The sequence below is a fragment of the Equus quagga genome, unplaced genomic scaffold (genome assembly GCF_021613505.1).
Source record: "Equus quagga isolate Etosha38 unplaced genomic scaffold, UCLA_HA_Equagga_1.0 220_RagTag, whole genome shotgun sequence".
In the NCBI taxonomy this organism is placed as follows: Eukaryota; Metazoa; Chordata; class Mammalia; order Perissodactyla; family Equidae; genus Equus; species Equus quagga.
In genome coordinates, this window is record NW_025799647.1 from 1,047,457 (window position 1) to 1,073,134 (window position 25,678).

At 40.1% G+C, this 25,678-nt stretch overlaps 1 protein-coding gene across 2 annotated transcripts in view; it reads right to left on the reverse strand.

Moving 5' to 3' along the window:
• Nucleotides 1–771: 771 nt before the first annotated feature.
• The window catches only part of LOC124233769 (exonuclease 3'-5' domain-containing protein 2), a 47,067-nt gene continuing 22,160 nt past the window's right edge, over nucleotides 772–25,678 (reverse strand). Inside the window, exons 3-9 of one of the 2 annotated variants that reach the window (XM_046650955.1) lie at nucleotides 18,542–18,798; nucleotides 14,778–14,904; nucleotides 7,887–8,218; nucleotides 6,562–6,668; nucleotides 5,911–6,046; nucleotides 4,441–4,797; nucleotides 772–2,266 (exon numbers count right to left, since the gene is read on the reverse strand). In XM_046650955.1, coding sequence (XP_046506911.1) covers nucleotides 2,050–2,266; nucleotides 4,441–4,797; nucleotides 5,911–6,046; nucleotides 6,562–6,668; nucleotides 7,887–8,218; nucleotides 14,778–14,904; nucleotides 18,542–18,798 — 1,533 coding nt within the window. In that variant the 3' untranslated portion in view covers nucleotides 772–2,049. The remainder of the gene's footprint in view (nucleotides 2,267–4,440; nucleotides 4,798–5,910; nucleotides 6,047–6,561; nucleotides 6,669–7,886; nucleotides 8,219–14,777; nucleotides 14,905–18,541; nucleotides 18,799–25,678) is intronic. The other variant, XM_046650956.1, reaches the window with a different exon arrangement.

Sequence of the window (25,678 nt, forward strand, 5' to 3'; positions counted from 1 at the left end):
CTTCGGAAAAAGATGAGAAATCTCACGTGCCACAGTCTAGTTTCCCTCTACCTTGGCTGCTGGCTCTGTGTTACTGGCTTTGCAGGAAGTTCTACTGGAAAACCCATTCCTTCTTCCCACAGCACCTTAAACAACTTCTTATGAGTTTCTCACCTCTTAGTATGAAGATCACAGAGAAAGAGAAAGGAAGAGCCTTGCTCTCTTGTTTCAGAGGAAGAAGTTTTTCTTGTAAAGTTATCAAAATGACTCAAAACCACCTACGCAAGTTTTGAAACTTAAGTCATGAGTTATGTTCAGGAACCATGTGTAAAAGCCCCTAATTTCTCAAGAATGAATATAAAACAAAATCTAGGAGTGCCACCTTGTGGCAAGCCTGACTATTATGACAACCACCCATCCATCTCCACGGTTCTCCACGTGGGCTCCACGCAGTACAGCCACTGAGACACACGCCCCAGAATAACATAGTGCGTTGAACACACGGTCCCCAAAATGGCTGGTACTATTCATTTTCAAGGATTTCTAGTTTAGAAATGCCTGTTTGAGGACAAGTGGCGATGAAAGGGCAGAGAACAAAATGCAGGACGTGTATATGAGTTTGTGAGCTGCTGCTGCTGACAGGCTGAAGGAGCAGTGTGTGTGAGGTATACCCATGCACACATACCACGGTACCGTCATGTGTAGGAACCTGCAGGATAAATATCTCCTCCCCCAAGAATATTTACCGATTTTATAAAGTTACGAAGAAAAAAGTTTTACATTTACAATCAGTGAGCTTTGTGCTTAGAAGAAGTTTTATTTATCAATGTTAGAGCAACCATCGCCAACTTGGGCACAATTCCAAAACAGAGCTGTTGATGGATTCTGGCTAAAAAATTCTTTTTTAAACTTGTTAAGATCTTGTAAAGTAAGAAAGTTTTCCTACTACTTTAGAAAAAATACTAATCACTAATAAATTGATTTCATAATCAAACTGGTGGCCTCACATTTTGAAAGATAAAACACCACCTATTTGAACATCTAAATGTACTAATTAATCTCGGCGTCCTAGGCATGAGAGGAGATGGAGGAATCCTTACACTGCAACCTGACCAAATGACTCCAGGAGAGAAGTAAGTGCTTAAAAGAGGCCAGTGTTGCAAATCTGATGGAACAGGGAACACTGAAGGGAACTGATATTGATTCTGAGAAAAGATAATCGTCCTCTCAGAAAGGGAGTAAGCTACAAACCTTGCAGTTCTGGGAGGAGGATTCAACAAGCAGACCACAACCGGCACAGAAGGAAAAGCTGAGCAAATCATCAAAGTTCTATCAGGAGTTGGTGCTTATGCTTCTCTCTGCCCCACCCAAGTGGAAGGCCTATTTCCAGAAAAGGATTCCCCCCAGTGTTAGGGTGGAAGCATATGGCAGGAAGTCGCTGCTTTGGTCCTGGACATGTAAAGGGGAGCATTTTCAAGCACATGAAACAAACTGAAAGCGACCTAGAAGGGATGGATCCCAACCAGGTGAGCTGCAGGACAGCAATAAGCCAAAGAATTTACAATGATGAGGTTGAACCGGGAAAATGAATCTGACCCCTTGTTCACCTCTCCAGCTTTTGGAAGCACGTTTTCTCCCCTCCTAACCTAATGGGACTGAAATCTTTTGACAGCCCCTGTTTGAGATAAACCAACACACTGGGCGGGGAAGAAACATATTAAAGAGCTGAGAGTCCTGACAAGTCACTTCAGGAAGAATCTTCCATTTGTCGTCTGCACATGGACAGCAGAAGAGGGAAAGTTAAATAAAGGCCAAGGCCTGCCTCATCCACAAAAATAAAAAAAGGAGGAAAAAGCAATTCTCACTCTGCCTAACTAAAATTCAAAGCCGTAAGCTCCCCTTAAAAGAATAGCCTTGCTCCACCAGAAGCACCGTGGGATCAGTATGGGTTAGTATTCTGAGTTGTGTCACCAGGCTTTGACAAGGAAAAACCTATTAAAAGAGGAAGAGGTGACTTGTCCACCTTGGCTCCAGCTTCCCAGCGGTCCTAACCTGGGAGCAAAGCACCTATCACGACAGCTTGATGGGAAGGTCTTCCCCGTACTTCCGGAGCAGCTTCTGATGGTTGTGGTCCACTGACCACTGCTGGGGCAGGTGCTTGGGCTGCATGGAGTCCAGGAAATGCTGACGCCAGCGGCTCTCCAGCTGCATGAGGGAGCGCAACCCACCCTGGGAATGGCACTGCACCACCTTCAGCCCATGAGGAACGTAGCCTTCATTGGAAATCCTGCCAAGACACAAGTACAAAGCGTCTCAGGGAAACAAGCACAGGACAGTCTCACACACGGCTCCACATGCTGTGGTTCAAGGCACCTCCACAAGGGTATCTGGGGAGGCTGCTAGACTCCTAAAAGGTTGGTTCATGTTTTTAAAACATTGTCTTTCCCATATGTGCCTTTTCCTAAAAATAGTTTGGACAAATTGCATACAATCCAACAGAAGGCACTTCAGGATTCTGAGCTATACTTATGGGAAGGCCACTGAATAATGCTCAGCCCCAACAAGAGAGGCCTTACTGTCTCACTGATGATGGGTGAAAAATGTTGGTCTTTTATTTACTCCAGGGTTACCCAGTTACCAGCTCACCCTTCTTTTAAGCTATTCATTCTGAGCCATACTTAGTATTTATATGTGGCTGTTAAATTGGCCCACATGTTCTAGTTTTTCATAACAGTGTAATACCTCAATGTAAAACGCAAGGTGGTACATTTCTTTAGTGCCTTTTCTCACAAAAAGAATGCCAAACCACATCCATGAGAAGTGTTTCAGTCATGATGATACGCTACCATGGCTGCTCAGCTGTGCAGCCAGTGCTGTTTAACGGGAAGACAAATCTTTGCCTCCTTCCTAGCTAAGCAGAGAGGCTTTAAAACTGCTCTGAAACCATGCAGACAGTGCTTCCACCTCCTGGATAAAGATCACCTTTCTCAAGGAAGCTCCCTGCCCCACGGACTCCCTTCCTCTCTCTGCATCCACACCCCACTCTCAATCCTCCCTCCCAAGACCCCGACTAGTCTAGCAGGGTTAGTATTCCCTGGGATCTGCAGACATATTATTATTTAGCCTGTGAGCATCCCACTAACTTGCCTATCTTTCCCCAAACAGCTGTTCTTCTCAGTCCTAGACAGTGAAGTCCAGCATCCTTCTATCCAAGCCAGCAGGATGAATTTGTTAAAAAGCTCTGTGGCTGAAAGGGGAAATTTAGCTCTTTGAGGAAATACATTTGGGAATTGGTTAAAGGAGCCAGTCTCATTAATTTCTAATATGACCTTCCCAAGTTACTTAACTTTAACCTCAGGATATCTAATATAAAACTTGGCAAATAACATCTATTCTACAACTTTATATAATAGTTATAAGGATAAAATTCAATAATAATTTTTTTAACTTTGAAAGATTTTTAAAATTCAGGATATAATGCTGGAAGTTACTAGTACGAAATCTAAAACCTACCTCATACTGTCACTATAAGACATAATTAAGGCAATTTATGCAAGATTTATTAGCTTGGTTAGACAGATTAGCATATCTGTAAATATGTGTCTAATAAATATTTGCTGCTATACATTAAGGTTTTTTGGGTTTTTTGATAACAAAATACTATAGGCAGCCAGCATCACTAACAGGGTTTTGTGAACTTAGTTCAATTATTTCAACCCCTAATACTATTGAAAAAGTGACTGTTGGGAGGCAAAACTCCAGTAGGTAGCCCAGAGCTTCATCATCTGAGCCATGTACCTATTCATTTCTCAGGAGCATAAACTTCCATTTAGGAACAGAGTTAAGTCATATGAATTCAAATACATACTCATAGGGAAGGAGGGACAAAGCAAGGAAGGAAGGAAAAAGGAGAAAAGTCATTTAAATAGTAACAGCAAGTCTGGCCAACATTCCATTCGGTGGGCCAAGACCCTGGAGTGCAGGTCAGATGGGAAACATGAATCCAGCCATCTCAGTTCTCATGGTCCTAGATAAGGTAAGAAACAAAACCACATACATCGCATTTCATTGGCAACTTCAAAGATTTGAGGGTATTTTTGACTATTATTTTCATTTTATGTGCCGACTTGAGGGTTTATTTCTGCATAGAATGTATAAGGCACAACTCCACTGCATTTGAACGCTCCTGCTAATCATGGAAATGACTGGCCATAAGTATATGATCTAAAAGGGTCAAATATAGAAGGCAAGTCTCCTATGGAAAGGAAATTCTCAAACAGGTTGTCCTATCCCATCCCCAAGGTATCTGAAGCCATGAGACTAAAAGGGATAAGCCTGAGGCTATGCCCTGCACCTAAATGGCTAATGCCCCTTTCTGGCAAGTGTTCTCACTGAGCAGTCAGGGTTAATGTCACTGGGTTATTCCTCAATCCCTTCTCTGACCAGAACAGTAAATTGTACCTGGTCTCCAGGTTGGCAGCCTCTTGAAGCATCTCATCTGTGACGGTGTCTGTGTTATAAAACTCTCTGAGAGCTTGCAGCAGCTCTTGCTTTCGATGAGCAGGCAAGCTCTCTGCGTTGAGCAGGGCCCTGGCTCCAGAACGCACCTGCCGGCGCTCAGGATCTTCCAGCAGACGCAAGCCCTCCTCGGAGCCAATGGGGGCCTGGAACTCCTTGGCCAGCCGCTGCTTCAAATGGTTGTCATAGTAGTTGGAGACGGCGTGGCAGGAGGTACAGAGCAGCAGCACATCGTGCGAGTTGTGGTCCTTCATCTCAATGGGGAAGTGCTTCCGGTACTCGTGTGGAATCACGTTCTTCCTAAAAAAGCCCACCCAGAAGGCAGTGCTCATTAGCACATGACACAGAATATATATGGAACTAGCAGGTGGGCTACTGGGATTCTGATCTTGGCCTGAACGTGACTGAGAAGCCTCGGGCACTACAACCCAACAGAGACCACATACAGGCAATCCTCCCTAGTCTACTCTCAGCCCACCTACGTACCAGGGCCTTACGTTTCTCTCTCCCTGAAGTAGGTACAGACCACCTGCTATCAGGCTTCAGTAGAGGGCTGGGGGAGGGAGAGGTTCATAACAACCTTTGAGAAGTCTCTGATCCCAGAAGGAAAAGCATCCAAGAAATGACAAGAAATTCTAATAACTTTTAACATCTGGAAAACAACTCTCTCAAAGCCTGTAGCAGGTAACCTCTACTCCTGAAATTTTGGAAGCCTGGTGACCTGAAAAGGCCAATTTCCTTCATCTGAGGAATCCCTTCCTCTGAGATTATTTCCCTGGTTCATCAAAGTCCACCATTATTTTCTAAGCAGAACTAAGCTCTCAGGAAAAACTTCTGGCAGCAACAACTAATTTGTCTGACTTTTCAAGGGGAGAAAGGAGGACAGTGAGTCACTCCACAGAAGCCAGGGAGAAAGCCCAAGGGTCTGGGCACCCGGGCCCAGCAGGCTGCTTCACCTTCACCACGAGGAGACCCTGGGGCAGAATAGTCTTCCCAGACTACTCCAGAGTGTGCCTTCAGGGCATCTGGATACTTCACCGCAGATACCAAAGATCAGAAAGCTTGTGAGCCACTCCAGGGAGGGTTATAGGACACAGAGAGAAAGGCGGCTTCTGAAGGAACTGATCTTTGTTCCTTCGTGAGCAAAAGGGAACCATTCTGTTTATGGCGAACCGTTACTGAGAAGAGTGCTGCATTCCAGAAACTAAGAACTGGGCTTCGGAGGAGTAGGGACCACTAGAGCAAGGCCAGGCAGAATGTGGAAGCTCTCAGGGAAATGAGGATGCCCCCTAGGGACAAGTCTCTCAGTCCCAGTGGGCAGACTTAACCAAGGCCCCTGAAGGCTCTGCATGTGGCCACAAGAGCAATTTCCATCCGAGGCAGACACTCAGGGAAGCCCAATCTCACACTCACCGAATATAGGAGTCTTTCTTGCCACATACTACACACAGGTTCTCTTTAACCATCAAGTAGTAGTCTCCTGGGGATTCAGGTCTTCCCGCAGGTTCAAACTGTAGCTTGACCACAAAAGGCTCTTCGCTCACCAGCTCTTAGAGAAAAGAAGTGTTAGTATATGACTGCCCACCTCTCCCCAGGGAAGAAGTACCACCTTAACTGTTCTTTGCTGTGTTCTGGCAGAGCTCACTATTTCCGGGTTTTTTTATTTTTATTTTTAATTTTTTCTGAGGAAGACTAGCCCTGAGCTAACATCTGCTGCCAATCCTCCTCTTTTTGCTAAGGAAGACTGGCCCTGAGCTAACATCTGTGCCCATCTTCCTCTACTTTATATGTGGGACGCCTACCACACCATGGCTTGCCACATGGTGCCATGTCCGCACCCGGGATCTGAACCGGCGAACCCCAGGCCGCCAAAGCGGAACGTGTGCACTCAACTGCTGCACCACTGGGCGGGCCCTATTTCCGGGTTTTGAATAGCCCCGTCCCACGTGTCTTAAGGTCTCTCTGCTTTCTTCTTTCCATCCCTCTCCCTTATCTCACTCCCCACTCCTGCCAGTGCCCATATGCATCTAACCATAGACAAAATATGACAGCTGAGTCTCAAACCTCCAATGCCTTTGTCCAGGTACCACTGAGCTTTCCTTCGATCACAAGTACAGAGGGGCTGTCCATCAGGAGCATGAAGAAAGCAGTTATCATAGAGGGGTGATTTTCTATAGGGAAGAGAAAAATAAATCTAAAACTGAAAGCTAACTATTGGTCAAGGTATCAGTTGCCTTCCCATGTTCTCTTCTGAGTGACCCAAGCTATTCTCAATACTCAGTTCAAACGTTACAGTCATGCATCACATAAGAAGGTTTCGGTCAACAATGGACTGCATATACGACGGTGGTCCCCTAAGATTAGTACTGTATAGTCTAGATGTGTGGTAGGCTATACCACTTAGGTTTGCATAAGTGCACTCCATGATGTTTGCACAATGACGAAATTGCCTAAAGATGCATTTCTCAGAACATATCAGTGTTGTTAAGCAACGCATGACCGTACATTTATGGAGAAAACCCAAATATAGGAAGAAACCATGTTTATTCCTCTATCTTTAACGGGCTAGGAAACAGAAGTAAAAGGAATCAGTTTATATTTCTAGTTTTTATATTTACAGATTGGGACATTAGGGAGTGAGTGGGGTAGTGTTTACATAGTTCTATTGTGAAAGAAAACAGGAAGAGAGCACCGAGAAGACGGCCCTATGGAGTAATCATTGGATTAAACAAAGTAAATTAAAATTGAAGAAATTCAGTCAAAGTCATGAGGGCCACGTGGATGTATTTCTGGCTTATACGCAATACTCGTTTCAATTTAATCAGCCAATTCCTAAAGGCACTTTACTAGAGACCACATTTCCACTCCAAAGTACTTATTAGTCACTTTCTGCAGTAGAAGCATAAGCTGTACAGGGAAATTCTCATTGGCTGGAGAATAACACTGGCTTCGAGCTGGATGCCATCTAAATAATCAAACACCAAACGAATGAGAAATCAGACGCTGCATTTCTCTGGAAAAGTATGAGGCACTTCATGTTATTCATTTTCACAGCTAGCCTGAAGCAAGGACTGATAATTACATCCTCATTTATAACTGAGGAAAGCACAGGTCTAAGGTCACATCGAGGTCAGTGACAAAGCTACATTAAGGCCTCTTCGTTTCCATTCCAACTATCCAAAAATAAAAAAGCAAAAGAAGGGGAAAGGGAGGAAAATAAATCAAAAGACAGCTCCAAATGCCCTTGAAGGAAAAAGAAAATGAAGTTACCCCTGGAGGGCCTCTGCTCCTTTAGCACACAGCCTTCTCCCCACACCCAAGGTGAGGCAGCAGGCCTTGCGCTGGAGGCTGGGCCCCCGCCTTGCTAAGGGACAGGGAATGGCTGTTACCTGGCAGAATAGCCCACCCCCAGGGGCTTTCTTTTATGTTTTCTGGGGTCCCTCCCCTGGTGGCCGCCTGGCATCGCTCCATCGATCTTAGACTTCTTATTTCTTGGCTTCTGCTGAGACTCTGTCGCCTCCCCAGTAACCTCTTCTCCCACTCTGCTAAGTCCTTTGCTCCGGAATGGCATGTCTACCACATCCTGGCATTTCTCCAAGACTTTTCTCCAGCCAGTGCAGTCACTGTTTTCTTCTGGAGTTGAATTCCTAGAGAAAGGGTATCCAAGAAGATGGAGAAAGAGAGCCACTGAAATCTGGGCATCCCTGGCAGCATAAATTACCTGAAGAGAAAAGTCAGAGATCAGTGGAATCTGGAAGGCAAACTAGAGAGAGTAACTTCAAAGTCAATCACAGAGATACAGACAACTGAGGATTCTAATTCAAGATGTACAATAACCTAGGCACCATGTGCTTCTTAAAAACGTTTCATCACGAAAAATTTCAAACTATACAAAAGTAAATCAAGGGGCCAGCTGATGGCGTAGTGGTTAAGTTCACATGCTCCACTTTGGCAGCCCGGGGTTCACAGGTTTGGGTCCCGGGTGTGGACCTACACACCACTAATCAAGCCACGCTGTTGTGGCATCCCACATACAAAACAGGGGAACACTGGCACAGATGTTAGCTCAGCTACAGTCTTCCTCAAGAAAAAAGAGGAAGATTGGCAATTGATGTTAGCTCAGGGCCAATCTTCCTCACCCAAAAAAAAAAGTAAATCAAATAGAATAATGAATCCTCACATTTCCCTGTCTATGTTTTTAACTAAAATAGCCAATGTAATGACTTACTCTAAAGGCTCAAAATTCTTAATCTATATAAATTAGTGAAGTTTCTTTCTCTCTGCTACCAAACCTGCTGGACAGATTTTTCTCAAATTTGGGGTACGGTAGTTACCACAGGTCTGACAACTAACACATGAATTTCCCTTTGGGGATGGTCATCGTCTACAACAGCTGAAACCAACATTCATTAAGAGGCCTGTGTGACTGTCAACCAGAAACAACCTGCCATACTTATTACCAAAATGTTGAAAACAGCTTCAAACATGAGCCTCAAAGCAAAGTCACAAGAGTCCATTTCTGGAATTTTATTTAATAATGGTGAGTCATTCTCCCAAGCAACTGGTCACAGGCAAGCTGGTCATAAATAAAAGTAGTCAAAACTATAATTAAAAGCTTTTCCCAACAAAGGGTGCAAGGAATTAAAATTCCTTTAATTCCCCTTTAATAACCAAGCCTAGTAAATCATACTACTAGTGAAGATTTTTTTATGCTTTTAGAATGAAACAAGTTTGGGTAACATTTTCCATCTAGACCCAACAATCTACATGTCTATCAGCAGTCGTCACCCACAGGAAAAGAGTGTGGTTGAGTGTGAAGAGTTCAGAGTGCTTTTCAACAAATTATTTTCGAACAGTAAGAAAATCAAGGCACTTTCAACAAATGGTGGTGGAACAACTGGATATCCACATGCAAAAGAATGAAGTTGGACCCCAGCCTCACAACACACACAAAAATTAACTCAAAATGGATCATAAACCTAAGTACAAGAGCTAAAACATAAGACTCTCAGAAGAAAACACAGGAGTAAATGTTCATGACCTTGGGTTAAGCAATGATTTCTTAGTTATGACATCAAGAGCATGAGTGACAAAAGAAAGAAATAACTAGACTTCATCAAAATTAAAAACGTCTGTGCCTCAAATGACCCTATCAAGTAAGTGAAAAGACAACCTGCAGAATAGGAGAAAATATTTATAAACGATACATCTGATAAGGGACGAGTATCCAGAATGAATGAATATATATATCAACAATATAAAGACAAGAAACCTACCAAAAATATGAGCAAAGGATCTAAATAGATATTTCTCCAAAGAAGATAAACAAACAGCCAATAAGCACATGAAAAGATGCTCAGCATTATTACTCACTAGGGAAAATGTAAGTCAAAGCCACAATGAAATACCACTTTATGTTTACTAGGATGGCTCTAATCAAAAAATAGACAATAACAAGCATTGGTGAGGATAGAGAAAATTGGAACTCTCATACACTGTTGGTGGGAATATAAAATGGTGCAACTACTTTGGAAAATAGTTTGGCAGTTCCTCAAACAGTTAAACATAAATTTACCAAATGACCCAGCAATTCCACTCCTGGGTATATACCCAAGAGAATTTAAAACATATGTCCACATAAAAACTTAGACACAGATATTCACAGTGACACTATTCATAGCAGCTAAAAAATGGAAGCAACCAAAATCTCTGCCAATTGATGAATGGATAAACAAAATGTGGTATATCCATACAATGGAGTATTATTTAGCAATAAAAAGAAATGAAGTACCAATAAATGCTACGATATGAACGATCCACAAAAACATGGTAAGTGAAGAAGCCAGTCACAAAAGGCCACATACTGTATGATTCCATTTATATAAAATGTCCAGAATAGGCAAACCTATAGAGACAGAGAGTAGATTAGTGGTTGCCTAAGGCTTGTGTGTTAAGACGGTGGGTTGGGAAGTGACCACTAATGGGTATGGAGTTTCTTTTTGGGGTGGTGAAAACACTCTAAAATTAGATTGTGATGATGGTTGTACATCTTTGTAAATACACTGAAATCCATTGATTTGCACACTTTAAATGGGTGAATTTTATTGTATGTAAATTATATTTCAATAAAACTATTAAAAGAAAAGAAGGAACAAATGAACGAACCCAGACACAAAGAAGTAACTTTCTCTGGGTCATAGCAAACCAGAAACAGCTATAGAAAACAAATTCAGATGTGATTCCCGGAACTCCCCTTAAAATAATAACTATTGCTAACTTTTCCCATTAACAATGTTTTGGAAAGATGAACAAGTGGTAACTGACTCAGCAAACAAGAGAAGGCTGACACCTCGGCCCATAGGGAGTGGTAAGCAAAAAATTCAAAAATCAAATTAATTAGAGCCACAAAGAACGGCAAAGCATAAGGAATGGGAAGCACAGGTACCATCTGTGAAAGCAGGATACAAGCAGGGGTGAAACAGGAGGATAAGATGAACGTCTCCATAAAGAACACCTACAACCCCAGATCCCCTCTTTTACCCCACAAGGCCAGGCAATTACTTCTTCTCTGACCTAAAAGAGTAAAAGTTTGTAGAACCAAAACTAAAATGGAGTCACTCATGTCAGGGACAAAATGGAGTTGGCCAATGCAGGCATATTAAAGAAAATGAAACTTAACTTTACTTAACATGAGCTGCAGGAATTTACAGCTTCCCTTAGAAATCAGTGGAGGACAGCAGCCAATCCCCAAACACTGAGTCTGTTCACGCTTTTTCTTCTTTGTTCCCCCGTCTCAACTACCCTGATCCGAATAAGGAAGAAGACCGCCAGGGAACCAGTTAGCTGAAAAAGCCAAATAACTTCTGCATCTACCCCATAGAAATCCTTTAGTCTGTGAGCAACTCGGAACTCATCGCTCCTGCAGCCTCGAGTTTCCTGGCTTGCAGGTCAAAACCCTTGCAACAAACTCATCTTTTTCCTTTGTTTTACTTAGTGTGCAGAGGTTGGTTTTTGACAAGTTTAAGTCATATAATGGCTAAATCACAGAGGATCTGGACCTAGTAATACCAGTCACGGTGGAGGTTGGAGGCAAAGTGTCACCTAAAAAAGGGAGGATTATGGGAAAGGCTATACACTGAATGGTGAGACTACCAGGACCTTTCCCCTATTCAGCTACCAGAATATAGGCTGTGAGGCTTATACCTCTTGGGCAGAAGACTAGAAGATTCATCTCTGGAGAAACTGAGTAACCAGAGAGAAAAGACTTAGTTACTGACACTTGACTATGATCTACAGTTACTGATAGTTAAACCCACTCGTCCAAAAGCCCTTGCCATATATGCTGTGCTTTCAATCCACTTTTTTTTAATGTCAGATTTAATATTTTCTGTATTTTCTAAAATCTCATTAAGCATGTTTATAATTAGAATGAACACAACAAATATTCTAAAAATAAAGAATGAATAAGCATGTTTGGAAATTCTGAATTCTCACAATAACATGGATCACAAATTTAGTAGCAATCAACTTTTTCTCCCTAACTTTTTATTTTGAAAGTTTTCAAACCCACAGAGAAGTTAAAAGAATGACAACTGACATTCATAATTGTCAATATCTACTTTATCTCTTTATAACGTAGATACCACACAAACACTTGTTTTTTTGGCTGAACACATTTCAAAATTAAGTTGCAGCTATTATGACACAATCTCTAAATACTTGAGTGTGTATCTCTGAAGAGCAAAGACAGTCTTCCACATCATCACACCATTATCACTCCCAAGAACGTTAACACTGACAAAATACAATATATACAGTTCTATTCTAACGTCTCCAATTATCTCCAAAATGTCTTTTACAGATGTTGCAGGATTCAGGGTTTTTAGTATATTTACAGAATTGTGCAATCATCACCACAATCAATTTTAAAACATTTTCATCACCCCCTCAAAGAAACCTTATACACATTAGCAGTCATTCCCCACTTATCCCAGCCATAGGCAACTACTAATTTATTTTCTGTTTTTACAGATTTGCCTGTTCTGTACATTTCATGTCAATGGAACCATTCAACATGTCAGGTCTTGTGACCGGCTTCTTTCCCTTAGCATAATGTTTTCAAGACTCATCCATGTTGTAGCACGCATACTTTTTATTGCTGAATAATATTCCATTGTATGGCTACACCATATTTTATTTATTCATTCATCAGTTGATGGATCCAATCAGCTGTTTAACATCTTCTCCTTAAATATGATTGGACAGCTGAGGATTTAAACATTTGAGAAAAATCTTTAACACAAAAGACAAAGACCAAACCAAACATTTAAAATAAGAAACTCAGAGGAAAAAAGGGCAATGCAGGAAGCAGAAGAAAACTTCAGAAATCTTCAATACTCGAAGATAACAGACAATATTATACCCATTAAACAAAAATGGGAAGTTATTTTTAAAGTGAATACTCAGAGAAGACGAAGGATCTCTCATAACTTAAAAATATGATAGGAATAATTAAAAATAATAGAAATATTGGAAGATAAACTTGAGAAAATTTCCCAGAAGGTAAAACAAAAAATACAGAGATGGAAAATAAGAGAGAAAATATTTTTCTAAGAAAATCAGAAGATCACTTCAGAGGGCCCACTATCCAAATAAAATGAGTTCTAGAAACAAAAGGGAGGGAAACCGTCAAAGAACTATTACGAGAATAATTTCCTGAAATGAAAGACGTGAGCTTTCCAGATTGAAAGGGTCCACTGAATTCTAATAAGGAAAAATGGCCCACACTAAAGTATATCATTATGAATTTTAAAAACTAAGAATAAAGAGAAGATTTTCCAGAAAGAAAAACAAGTCACACACTCAGTACTAACACTGGAAGCTACAAGACAAGGAGCATTGCCTTCAAAGTTCTGAAGGAAAATAATTTCCACCCTAAAATGCTACACTCAGCCAAACTCTCAGTTAATAGAGAGGGAAATCAATATCTTTTCAGACATGCAGGGTGTCAGATTAACTTCCCATGCTCCCTTTCTCAGGAAGCTTTTTACAAAAAAGTAAAAAGATGTGGCCTTCAGAAAGCAGACGATCTACTGTAGAAGGGAAGGGGATTCCCAGGCTGACGGTAAACACAAGTTCCAAGATGAGAGCTGGCAGCAGGGCTGGAGTGCCATCAGCCTTGAGAGGAGCAGGATGACAGAGGGCTCAAGGAGGGCTGGCTCCAAGGGAAGGGAAATGAGTAAGTTACCTGACGTGCCTGAACCAGCCCAGAGGAGATCACAGTTCTGTTCCAGAGTCTGGGGCTGAAAGAGCTCACAGGCACACAGAAAACTACGCAACCAGAAACACCAGTGATCACTCCCGGGAAAACAAGAAGTTGTATAAGAAAAAAACTTAACTGCAGTTTACTATGTGGCTCAGCTATAAATAACACCAATTTAAGTAGTAGATATTAATCTGATAAAAATGATGATTTACCCATATCGGGAGCATGAGGAAGGGAATAAGTATCTGTCTGGGGACAGAGGAATTGCAAGAGTACTAAATCCTGTCTTCCACAGTAAGAAGCCAGAAGATAATATACAAAATAAGAAAGAGTTGGGGCCAGCCCAGTGGTGCAGCAGTTAAGTGCGCACATTCCACTTCAGCGGCCCAGGGTTCGCCAGTTCAGATCCTAGGTGTGGACATGGCACTGCTTGGCATGCCATGCTGTGGTAGGTGTCCCACATATAAAGTAGAGGAAGATGGGCACGGATGTTAGCTCAGGGCCAGTCTCCCTCAGCAAAAAGAGGAGGATTGCCAGCACATGTTAGCTCAGGGCTAATCTTCCTCAAAAAAAACACAAAGAGTAATATATGCATGTAATTTAAAAATATAATGGTAATTACCAGGAACAAATGAAATTGGTTGCCTCTAAAGAAGGAAGAGCAATCAGGAGCAGTGGGAGGAAGGCCGAGAATTACTGTTTCTTATAAGTCTTATAACACTTTGACTTATTAAATTATGCACTTGCATTCATGATAAAAAAATAACATGTTCTCAAATGCCTGGCATATAGTAAATGCTCAAAAAAATAAAATAGAATAGAGACTCTTACCCTTTTATTTAAGTGGAACCTACATTATTATAGACCAGTTATCTTGGAAATCATCAGACAATGAGTCTACTTTGAGGCATCTATGCCCAATACTTATATCATATTTTAGAATTAGAATTTTAAAAACAATTATACTTCACAAGCAATGGCTCTTCCATTCTTCCACTACTCTGATAAGAAGTACCTGGTCCTCAGTAAGATTCTCAGCATCCCAGTTGCTGCAACGAAGTAGAAGGGACTTGTCAAGGGGAAAGTTCAAAACAGTCTCAGCGAGTGATTTCAGGCTAAGCCCATTACAGAGCAAATTGTTTCTACAAGAAATACATAAAATCAAGTGTGAAAAATAGGCAAAGGATGACTACAGGCAAATCAAAAAAGACACAGAAAAGGCCAATAAACAGATGATAGATATTCAATCTTACTAGACACTTCATAAAATAAAAATTATATATAATTTTTTGATCTATCAGATTGTAAAGATTTTTTAAAATATCTACACTATTGGTGGAGCATGAAGAATCAGTCTAATCTAAAATTTGTGAACTTTACATTTATACAACCCTTATGAAAACAGTTTAACAATAAATAGCTATCAAAATTTTGAACATGACAATTCTCTGATTCAACAATTCCACTTCTAGGAATTTATCCTAAGGACAAAGGTATATAAAACAATCTTATCTGCAGCACTATTTATAGCAGCAAAGAACTGGAAACAACCTAAATGCCCATCAACAGAAGACTGATTAAACTCCATACAGCTACTAAAACTAAGGAAGTGGATCTATATTGATGTGAAAAGATGTCCATGACATACCAGGTAAAAACAGACTGTGAAAGAAAACGTGTTTGCTTTCTGTTAATACATACACTACAATACTACATAAGAAATGTGGGTCTGCGATTCCAGGTATGTGAGAGAGAGGAAGCACAAAGACATACTAGAAAGATATTCATCAAATGTTAGTGATATTATCTCTAATATCTAATAGTGATATTACCTCTAACATCACTAACATTTGGGATTTGAGGTGATTATATATCTCCATTATGTTTTCATATATTTGAATTGGCTAGTGATCATGTATTACTTTTCAAATTTGAAAAATAAGGCTATTTTCACTGAGGGGGTGAAGGTACAATAAAAACAAATAATAACCTTTCTGCTCTTCAAATACTTTGATTAAAATAGCTGCAGGATGGTGAAAAAAATCAATTTGTCAAGGCTTGGAGATTCCAAACAAGAGATAAACATGTTAAGAACAAGCAGGTCTACAAAAGTGGAGCTGACTTCCTGGTACCCAGCAAGAGACGAGAAGTTTCAGAGCAGGAAGGTTGGGGGTGGAGGTCCCTGTCAGCGTTACGACAGGCAGGATTCCCTCAGGTACAGCAGGAAATGAAATCATTATAACAGTGAAGAACAGGAAGTCTTCCCTTACAAAAACAACTAGTAAACTGATGGATTTCATCACCCCTAAAAAGCACTGACTGACCAAAAAGTAAAAAAAAAGATCCAGACACACTTAGGTAAAATACACAAGGTCTTGGTTCAATTCATGGCAATTACGGATTTGGGGAAGACATAAAACTTTCTTTTGTTTTATTAGAAGTTACAAAAGTAATGAATGCTTATTATTAAAAATTCAGACAATAAAGCAGCATACTGGGTGACAAGTGAAAGCCCTGCGTCCCACTCCCCACTCCTCAGGAATAATGACTCCTAACAGCATGCTGGGGCCCCTCCAGGCTTTTTCTAGGCACAAACAGATGGTTAGATGGAGAAGTAGATAGAGTTTTTTGATATTTGTTTTGTTTTTTGTCCTACAACTTTCTCTATCACTTAATGTATCAGAGACCTCCTTCCACGACAGTAAATACAAAGGTCCTTATTTCATTCTTTTAAATAGCTGTGAAATTTTTCAGGCATGGATATTCCATAACTTTTGAAATCATACCCTCATTGAAGAACAGTACTTAGTTTTTGTGTATTTAATTCCATTTAGGTCATCTTTTTTTAAATGTCATATTTGGGAAGGTTCACATTTCTTGAGGGTGAATTAAAAACAAGACACCACTTTTGCCACTTCAAAGTTTCACTAGGAAAGATTCCAAAATCATATACCATAACCTCTATAATAAATCATCTTCAGTTAACATATAATAAAATATATAAATAGGATGAAGAAAAGAAAACAGTGTTACCAAAGAACAACTGTGCCCCCTCCCAAAGTCAGCTGAAGGTAACACCTACGGCAAACCTCAGGAGCAACCTATAGCTAAGAGGGCTAAGTATAACTTTTGCACTAAAATATCACATTTCTTACACTATGATGTCACAAAACTTTAATTTTACTACTAAAGTATTCAATAATAAAATAAGAATATTTTAAATTTTAATAAAATTTCATTAAAAATTGAAAGGGCTGATAAATGCTTCATTCTTATTTTTAAAGAAGTTCATGGTAATATTAGCTTTGGCCCAATTCTTATTTTGACACTTGGCCATTCTGCATTTAGCCAAACAGAGAATTCAGTGCACCTCTAATTTCTAGATATTCATAGAGAGGATTGTAATTACATAGGAAGATCTGGACGGACAAACCCATTGGATGATGGTGCTGAAGGTGGTAGTGATGCTGATGAGGATGATGACGTAATAGTTGAAATTTACACAGTACTCTCTGTATGTCAAACACTGTTGCTAAGTCCTTTACATAGCTGATCTCATTCAATTCTCACACCAATCCTGTGAAGTGGGAACATCAGTACGTCTGCTTTACAGATGAGGGAACTGAAGAAGAGTGAGGTTTGGCAACTTGCCAAAGGTCACCCAGCCTGTAAGTGGCAGATGGGACTCCCTCCCACACAGTCTGCTCCAGAGTCAATCTAGCCACTCCGCACACCGCCTAAACAGCAGAGAGTAATAGTGCGTGCCTCCGGGGAGGCGGTGCCAGAGGGAGGAGGGTCTGATGACAGGTGGCCTTTGCTGTTAGACTCCAAATACTTCAAATTTAGGCAAGAAAAAGAAAGAAAAGGTATCCAAACTGGAAAGGTTAATAATTTTAAATACAGTAAATATTTTAATGTTACCTGAAAAAAATTGATACTTTATTTATGAGTTATTTTTACATTAGCCAAACTACTAAGCTAAAATTTCATTTCATACTAAAAGATTATGGTAAACCCAGATTTTAATCAGGCCTTCTTAGTTTATCAAATCCTCTAGCCTTTTAACGTGTCATTTAAGGCAGGGAAAGAGGCTGTTTCAGTCCACATTCTTAAAACAAGGACCTGTATGCATACACGAGAAGGTAATTGTGACTCCCTAACAGAAAAGGTAGAACAGAATTTCCACAGGAACAGAATTCCAAGGGGAAGGGAAATCTCTCTTCCTGGCAGTAAAGGGTTAGGTCTACTATCATTTTTGGCCTAAAGCAGGGTGAGCCAGGGTTGCAATGGGAGAGGTGGGGACTCTGGCAAGTTGAATGGAGCATGCTCATCTAAAGAGAACAGCTGCTCCCCAGCCAGTTGTTGCCATCTAAAACCGTTGACCTCATGTAGTCAAATCATCTAATTTTTCAAGGGAAGCTAGAAATAAAGATTTTTACATTAAATCTTCTGTATTTAAACTAAAGTTTCCAAAAAATATCATATGGGAAAAAAACAAAAACAACAAAACATCTGCAGCTCTAATTTAGCCAGTGGGGCCATCAGTTTATAACCTGTAGCTTACAGAGACACCTTATTAACGTTTCATCTAAAAAGACCAATTCTAGGTAACTAAAGTTTTTTCAGAAGTTAGAGTATTTCCTCACAAATATGCATCTCAGAAGGTTCGAGGCTTCTAAAGAATTTTAGATGCTGTATTACTGAGTCTCAGTAATCTACAAATCTTGCTAAAATATCTTCCCCACAGGACAGGAATTCCAGCATTCAGACAAACCATACCTCTGCCTCATGGCTAGGTATCGGAGGTCCAGGCACCCCTTAACAACGAGGCCATAGTCCTGCAGAAGCTTGCTGGCATCTTCTGAACATCCTACTCCAACTTTTAAAATAGTGTCATCGGCCAAAATGTCCAGTAACGTTTTTGGTAGTGTTTTTCCTCCACAGACCAGCTTGGGCAAGCGAACCAAGACACAGAAGCCACTTGGGGAGGCCATTTGAAGGAGTGACAGAGGACTGGCTTTGCCTTCCAAATTCACCTGCAACAGAGGAAAACGGCCAGAGTTCACACTGTAACACAGCACCAAGCACAACACGAAACTGGCAAAAAAGTCTACGAGGTACTTCCTTAACTTCCCAAAGTGAGCAGCTAACCGGATTGTGGTTCAAACCTAAGGATGAGCGTATGTTAACAAACGCAACAGACTCAGTCAAGCAGCAGCCTAAGCAAAGGTTACTGAAGGCCCAAACAGGAGCCTGAAATATGAGCAGTGCATAAATAGGGACCAGCTGGCACGGAAGAGCGCTGGGGTACGCACTGGCAGAGTCATGTGAAACATACTGGTTTTAAAAGGCCACGGAGTAGAATGCCAAATGAAACATACTCTTTTCATTATCTAAACTCCCTAACATAGGCGCTAGTATCTCATTTACCTCATCATCACTGCCTCAAGAGCCAATTTTTAAAAAGAGGTAGGAAATACAGTACTATAAATAAGTGGTATTGCCAATATAATAAAATCCTAGGAGCACAAAGTGCTTTCTCAGCATTTTATGGTCACAAATGTTGCTCATAAAAGAAAAAATGTACATTGTGTATAAGCTAGGATCCTTCTATCTTAAGAAATGAAAAAACTTTATATATTAACTGATCTAGATTTAATTTTTGTGAGGTAATAAACTGGAGAAAATGGTGAAAGCCAAGGAAGTTATTTCCAGAAAAATTTACATACAAAATTCACATTAATTAAAGGTTCCCTAAAGTGATCCACCAAACCCAGGTTAAGCATCCAATAAATTCCAATCCTCATTTTTCAGGAGAGGAAATTTAAAGCCTAAAACCGTAGCAGTTTGCCCAAACACAGAGAGAGAGAATGGCAAATTCAGCACTAGAAACTGAATTTCCCAGTCTCTAGAACAATAGTTCTCAACCAAGAGTGATTTTGCTCCCCCTACCCCCACCCCCGGGGACATCCAGCAAGGTCTGGAGAAATTTTTGATTGTCACAACTTGGAGGAGGGTACAATGGCATCTAGTAGTTAGAGGCTAGAACGCTGCTAAACATCCTACAATGTCCAGGACAGCCCCTCAAAGAACCAGTTCTCTCACCACCATGTATCAGTGCGCCGGGCACTGCACCAGGCGCCACTTGGATATAAAGTTACAGAAGAGGTGGGACCTGCCTAAAGGATTATAACCTCATAGGTGGAGTATGATACACATAAGCTCACACCTGTAGAGATGACATGGTAAATACCGAAGGAGTGGTTCACACATAGTTTACAAGTACTCAGAAGAGAGGTATTTCACAGTTGAGGTGATCAAAATCACAGAGGGGAAACAGTCAAGATCACAAAGAGTTGCTGCTAAAAACAAAATTCAGGAGGGCTTCTACTTTAGTGCCAAGTAAAACCGCAATTCCCCAAGATTCCCCCGCTCAGGCTCTGCTCTATCAGTGAGGGCATTTCCGCATCCTCCCGTGAAAGCGTGCCAGTTTGATCTCTAATGTGTCTGTTTCTTGGGGTTCGGCCAAGGTGAAAAAGACCTACAAAAAACTTGACTACTGGCTTCTATTATATACCAATTCATCGAGATGTGGCCAAACTGCCATTTTAAATGAGTAATTCCCTCCCTCTGTGATACCAGCTCTCTCCAAGAAAAAGCTGTAAATCTCTACTTCCAATATTTAGCACTGCTCATTTGACATAATCCTCACTGTGAATTCCTAAGGCCGGATCTTTGTACATCTTTTCAGTCAGGTTCCATTTTCTAAAATACATTAAATAAATAGAGACACAGAGATAGGTAAGTTGTCTTTTTAACACTGTTTCTGGATTGTGCTTAAGATCCAATGTATCATAAATTTCTCCCACTAGGAATCCAAATGTTTATGATTCCACTAGATACCAAATTTACACTGAACGTGTAATTGGAAGAATAATGCTTCTAACAGTCAGTTTGGCTTAAAAAAAATCTATATTTATTTCTCATATTTCCCCCTTTTGCTTTCTTTTTTTTTTTTTAAGATTTTATTTTTTCCTTTTTCTCCCCAAAGCCCCCCAGTGCATAGTTGTATATTCTTCTGTGGGTCCTTCTAGTTGTGGCATGTGGGACACCGCTTCAGCGTGGCTCGATGAGCAGTGCCATGTCGGCACCCAGGATGCGAACCAACAAAACACTGGGCCGCCTGCAGCGGAGCGCGCGAACTTAACCACTCAGCCACGGGGCCAGCCCCATCCCCTTTTGCTTTCTAATGTCTTTTAGCCTTGACATCACTTACTACTCATGGAAAACAATGGAACCCTTGGCTTACCAATGTTATATCTAATAGGAAAAAAATGACATTTTAATTTCATTAGCATTATTTAATCCAGTGGTTTCTGATTTTTTTTTTGATTAGTCAATTCATATAAAAAGTATTTGGGACATACACTATATATGCATATGGACTTATAAATTATATACTGATGTGTTAGAGACACTATTAAATATATACAAAAGTAAGAATTTTAAATGAATGATGCGATCAATCATTTATAGACAAAATTTCTAACACTTTTTCTGTATTTCAGTGATTCACTTAGAGAGCACTGGTTTAGAGATCCTCCTTCCTAAGGGCCAGTGGATAATCCATTTTAGCTTCAGGATTCTTAAAAGTCCAGAGCTGATAAAACTTTCTGGAAAAGCCCGTGATTCTTTAAATGACCCCAGGATGGCAGCAGAGAGTAAAGAATGATCTGGGGCCATATTCCAGGCTGGAACAGGTTAACTAATGAGCACCCCTAGTCTGTGGAGTTTATCTATTAGTTAAATTAATACCACGACTTTGAGACAGGAATGAGCTTGCCTTGTTCAAGTGACAGAATGAAGACCCAATGAGGTTAGAAAGTAATAAGAGGATGGGAAGAAAACAGGAAACAAAATCAGAGGTGTTGAGAGAGACCAGAGCATGTAAGTCCTTAATAACATGTAAGTAAAACATCTTGGTTTTATCAAAGCAATGGGAGGGTTTTAAGCAGAAGACTGACATGATCTGATGTGCATTTTAGAAGACCACTTTGGTTACTGTACGGAGAAGAGATTCTAGGTGCACAAGAGTCCAAGAGGAGGCCAGTCAGGAGGCTACTGCAAACGTCCAGACGAGAGACACTTGAGGCTGGACTAGGGAGAAAGTAGAGATGTGGAGAAGCAGACGGGTGCAAAATCTATTCTGAAGATAGCTCTGGTAATACTCTCTAAATGGGAAGGGAAGAGAGGGGTTAGTAGTAAGGAAAAGGGAGTGGACCTCAGGCAGGACTGAAGCCTGGGCCTGCAGAAGGATGCTCTTGGGAAAGTAATCTTCACTTCATACATTCTTTACTGCATCAATTATTTGTACCTGTTAAGCAAGGACGTCTGTAGTCAGAAACTCCAGAAAAAATCAGGCAAGAGACAGGGGCCAGGAAGATATTTAACATATCTGGGGCCAGCCCCGTGGCTGAGCAGTTAGGTTCGTGCGCTCCACTTTGGCAGCCCAGGGTTTCACTAGTTTGGATCCTGGGCACGGACATGGCACCGCTCATCAGGCCACGCTGAGGTGGCGTGCCACATAGCACAACCAGAAGGACCTACAACTAGAATATACAGCTACATACTGGGGGGCTTTGGGGAGAAGAAAAAAAAAAGATTGGCAACAGATGTTCGCTCAGGTGCCAATCTTTAAAAAAAAAGAAAAGATATTTAACATACCCACCCCCACCTCCCCAGGAGAAAGGCAATAACAGCTTCTAAAACATGGCAGCATCCTCATTTTGTGCAGGTGAGTTATCCATAGTTGTACATCACCACGGTAACTCTACGGGATCTGGAAACCATGCCTCTATTTTGCAACAAGTGTTAGTTCCTGCATTCCATAACCACTTCTTTGAATTTCCATATATTTTGGCATTAAAGAAACAACATACTATACCTGCCTATCTGTGTGTTTGACTTTCAATGATATCACTTCTGTTAGAAAACCCTTAGTGGGGAGGATGTCTCCCTGATTTTAATCTTAAAGGCAGAGAAGACTAGGGATAATACAGGTTTGGGAAGAAAAATCAAGAGTTCTGTTAGGAACACGTTCAGTTTGAGATGACTATTAGACCTTCAAGGGGAGACGTCAAGGAGGCAGGTGGATAAAAAAGGCTAGAGTTCTAATTTCGAGTCATGAGCATATGGATGATATTTAAAGCTATAAAAGTAGATGAGATCACTTAGGCAAAGAATGTAGATTAGAGGACATAAATTAGTGGTCCATGGACCCATATGCTAACCCACAGATGTGTTAAATATTATTTTTTGGTCTCCATATATTTAAAAACTTGTGCCAGAATTTAAAAATTAGTAGAGTTTACATTTTCTTAAAATCTATATTCCAAGTTTTTCTTAAAAGAAGTGGACAATCTGGCAACACGTACAGCAGCTTCCTCTTTTATATAAGGCATGAATTCTCTCATTCACCAGAATGTCTTCTAAACACTGAAGCCAACTATCATTTTTCATTTCTCATTTATTTGTACACCACTGTTTTCCCAATACAAAGGAATAATTCTCAATATCTCTGTCTCTATCAAAACTAGGAAAATGGAAGATAGATCATACAGGCCTTGTGTTTAAAGAAAAAGTGAAGGAGCATACTTCTTTATGAAATTTAAGAATATTCTTATGTATCCCAAAATGCAAACAATCACTCTACATCCTTCATTTACATTTTCTGTCTGGACCTCGTAGGAATCTGAGTTTGCAGTCTCTGGGGTGGACACAGAAGGACCAAGCCTGAGCCATCTCAGTATTTAGAAGTCAGGTAGAAGGGGGACCAGAAAAGGAAAAAGAGGAAAGAACAGTAAGACAGGAGATAGGAGAATGTGAGGGCATAAAAGCCAAGAAGAGAGTGTCTAGCGTAGGAATTGTGCAGATGCTCTTGAGAGCTAGAATAATATGAGTCCAAACAAGTGTCCATTGGATTAGAAAACAACAAAGCCATCAACTTCAACAGCGTCAGTGGAGTAGTACGGTAGGATGTCAGATTAAAGTAGGCTGAAGAATAAATGGAGAACAGCAAATTATACCCAAGTGAGTAGAAGAAAAGAAATAATAGAGACAGAGCAAAAATCAATGAACTAGAACACAAACATACAATAAAGATCAACAAAGCCAGAAGTTGGTACTTTGAAAAGACTAATAAAATTGATAAACCCATAGAATGAGTAATCAACAAAAAAAGGGAAAAGCACAAATAAGCAATGTCAAGAATGAAAAAGGAGCCATCCCTACAAATCTACCAGACAGGAAAAAATATTGTCAGAGGATATTATAAACAAGTTTATACTTATAATTTTAAGATTTGAAACAGGACAGATTCAGATGAAAAAACTAATCAAAACAGACTTCAAGAAACAGAAAATATGAACCACCCCAGAACTATTACAGAAACTGAAGCCATATTTCAAAAACTTCCTTAAAAGAACACTTCAGATGGCCTCACCAGATCCTAATCAAACATTTAATGAGTGAGTCTTACACAGACTCTTCCAGGGAACATTTAAATAAGGAACAGCCCTAACCTGTTGTCTGAGGCCAGCATAACTGCATCAAAATCTGACAAGGTCATTTTCAGAAAGCAAAATTATAAGCCCATATCACTCATGAACACAGATTTTTTTTAATCCTCTAAAAAACATTAGCAAAATGAATTTGACAATGTATACAAAGAATACAACATGGTGACCAACTTGGATTTATCTTAGGAATTCGAAAATCAACATATTTCACCACAACAGAATAAATAAGAAAAACTACATAGTCATCTCAAGACACACAGAAAAAGCACTTGATAAAATTCAACAACTATTCATGATTTTAAAAAAACTCTTACCTAAAATCGTCCCCTTTGCAACAACATGGATGAACCCTGAGGGTATTATGTTAAGCGAAATAAGCCAATCAGAGAAAGACAAACACCGTATGATTTCACTCATATGTGGAAGATAAACAAACTCATGCACAAAGAGAACAGATTAGTGGTTACCAGAGGGGAAGGGGGTGGGGGCAGGGCGAAATGGGTAAAGGGGCACATAGGCAGGGTGACGGATAAAAACTAGACTATTGGTGGTTAGCATGATGCAGTCTATACAGAAACTGATATATTTAATGTACACCTGAAATTACCCAATGCTATAAACCAATATGGCCTAAAAAAATTATAATAAAAATCTGGGTAGGTCCAGGCCTGCAAGAAACAGATCTAAAAAGAACACCCTTTAGTAAAAAACAAAACAAAACAAATTATTATTTTATCAAACCAAAAATAGAACTGAATGTATTTAATCTGGTAAAAGGATCTACAAACAAACCTACTGCAGATATCATGTCAATATGACAATGCTGAAGGCAAAACGTTGAATAGAACCACTTCCGAAAACAGTTGGAAACCACGGGTACACTCTTACACTACCGATAAAGTAAGGTAAGGAGGGCAAATTAGTTAAAACTACCTTGGAAAACAGTTTTGACTATCTGTAAAAGTTAAAGATACATATATAAACTCTACAACCCAGGACTCCACTCATAGACGCCTATGCCAATAATAATGAATGCACACGTTCGTTGCAGCATTTCTTTGTAAGAGCCCCAAACCATGAACAACTCAAATGTCCATCAGTACTACAATAGATGAATAAATTGTCATGTATTTATACAACGGATCACTACATGGCAATCAATCACAGTCACACACAACAGAGGTAAATCTCACAAACATAAGGTCAAGCAACAGAACCCACATACAAAAGAATATATATTTGATGGTTTCATTTATATTAAATTTAAAAAGCAGACAAAACTAAATTACAATAGTTAGGGATGCATGCTTGAGTAATAAAAGTATAAAGAAAAATAAGA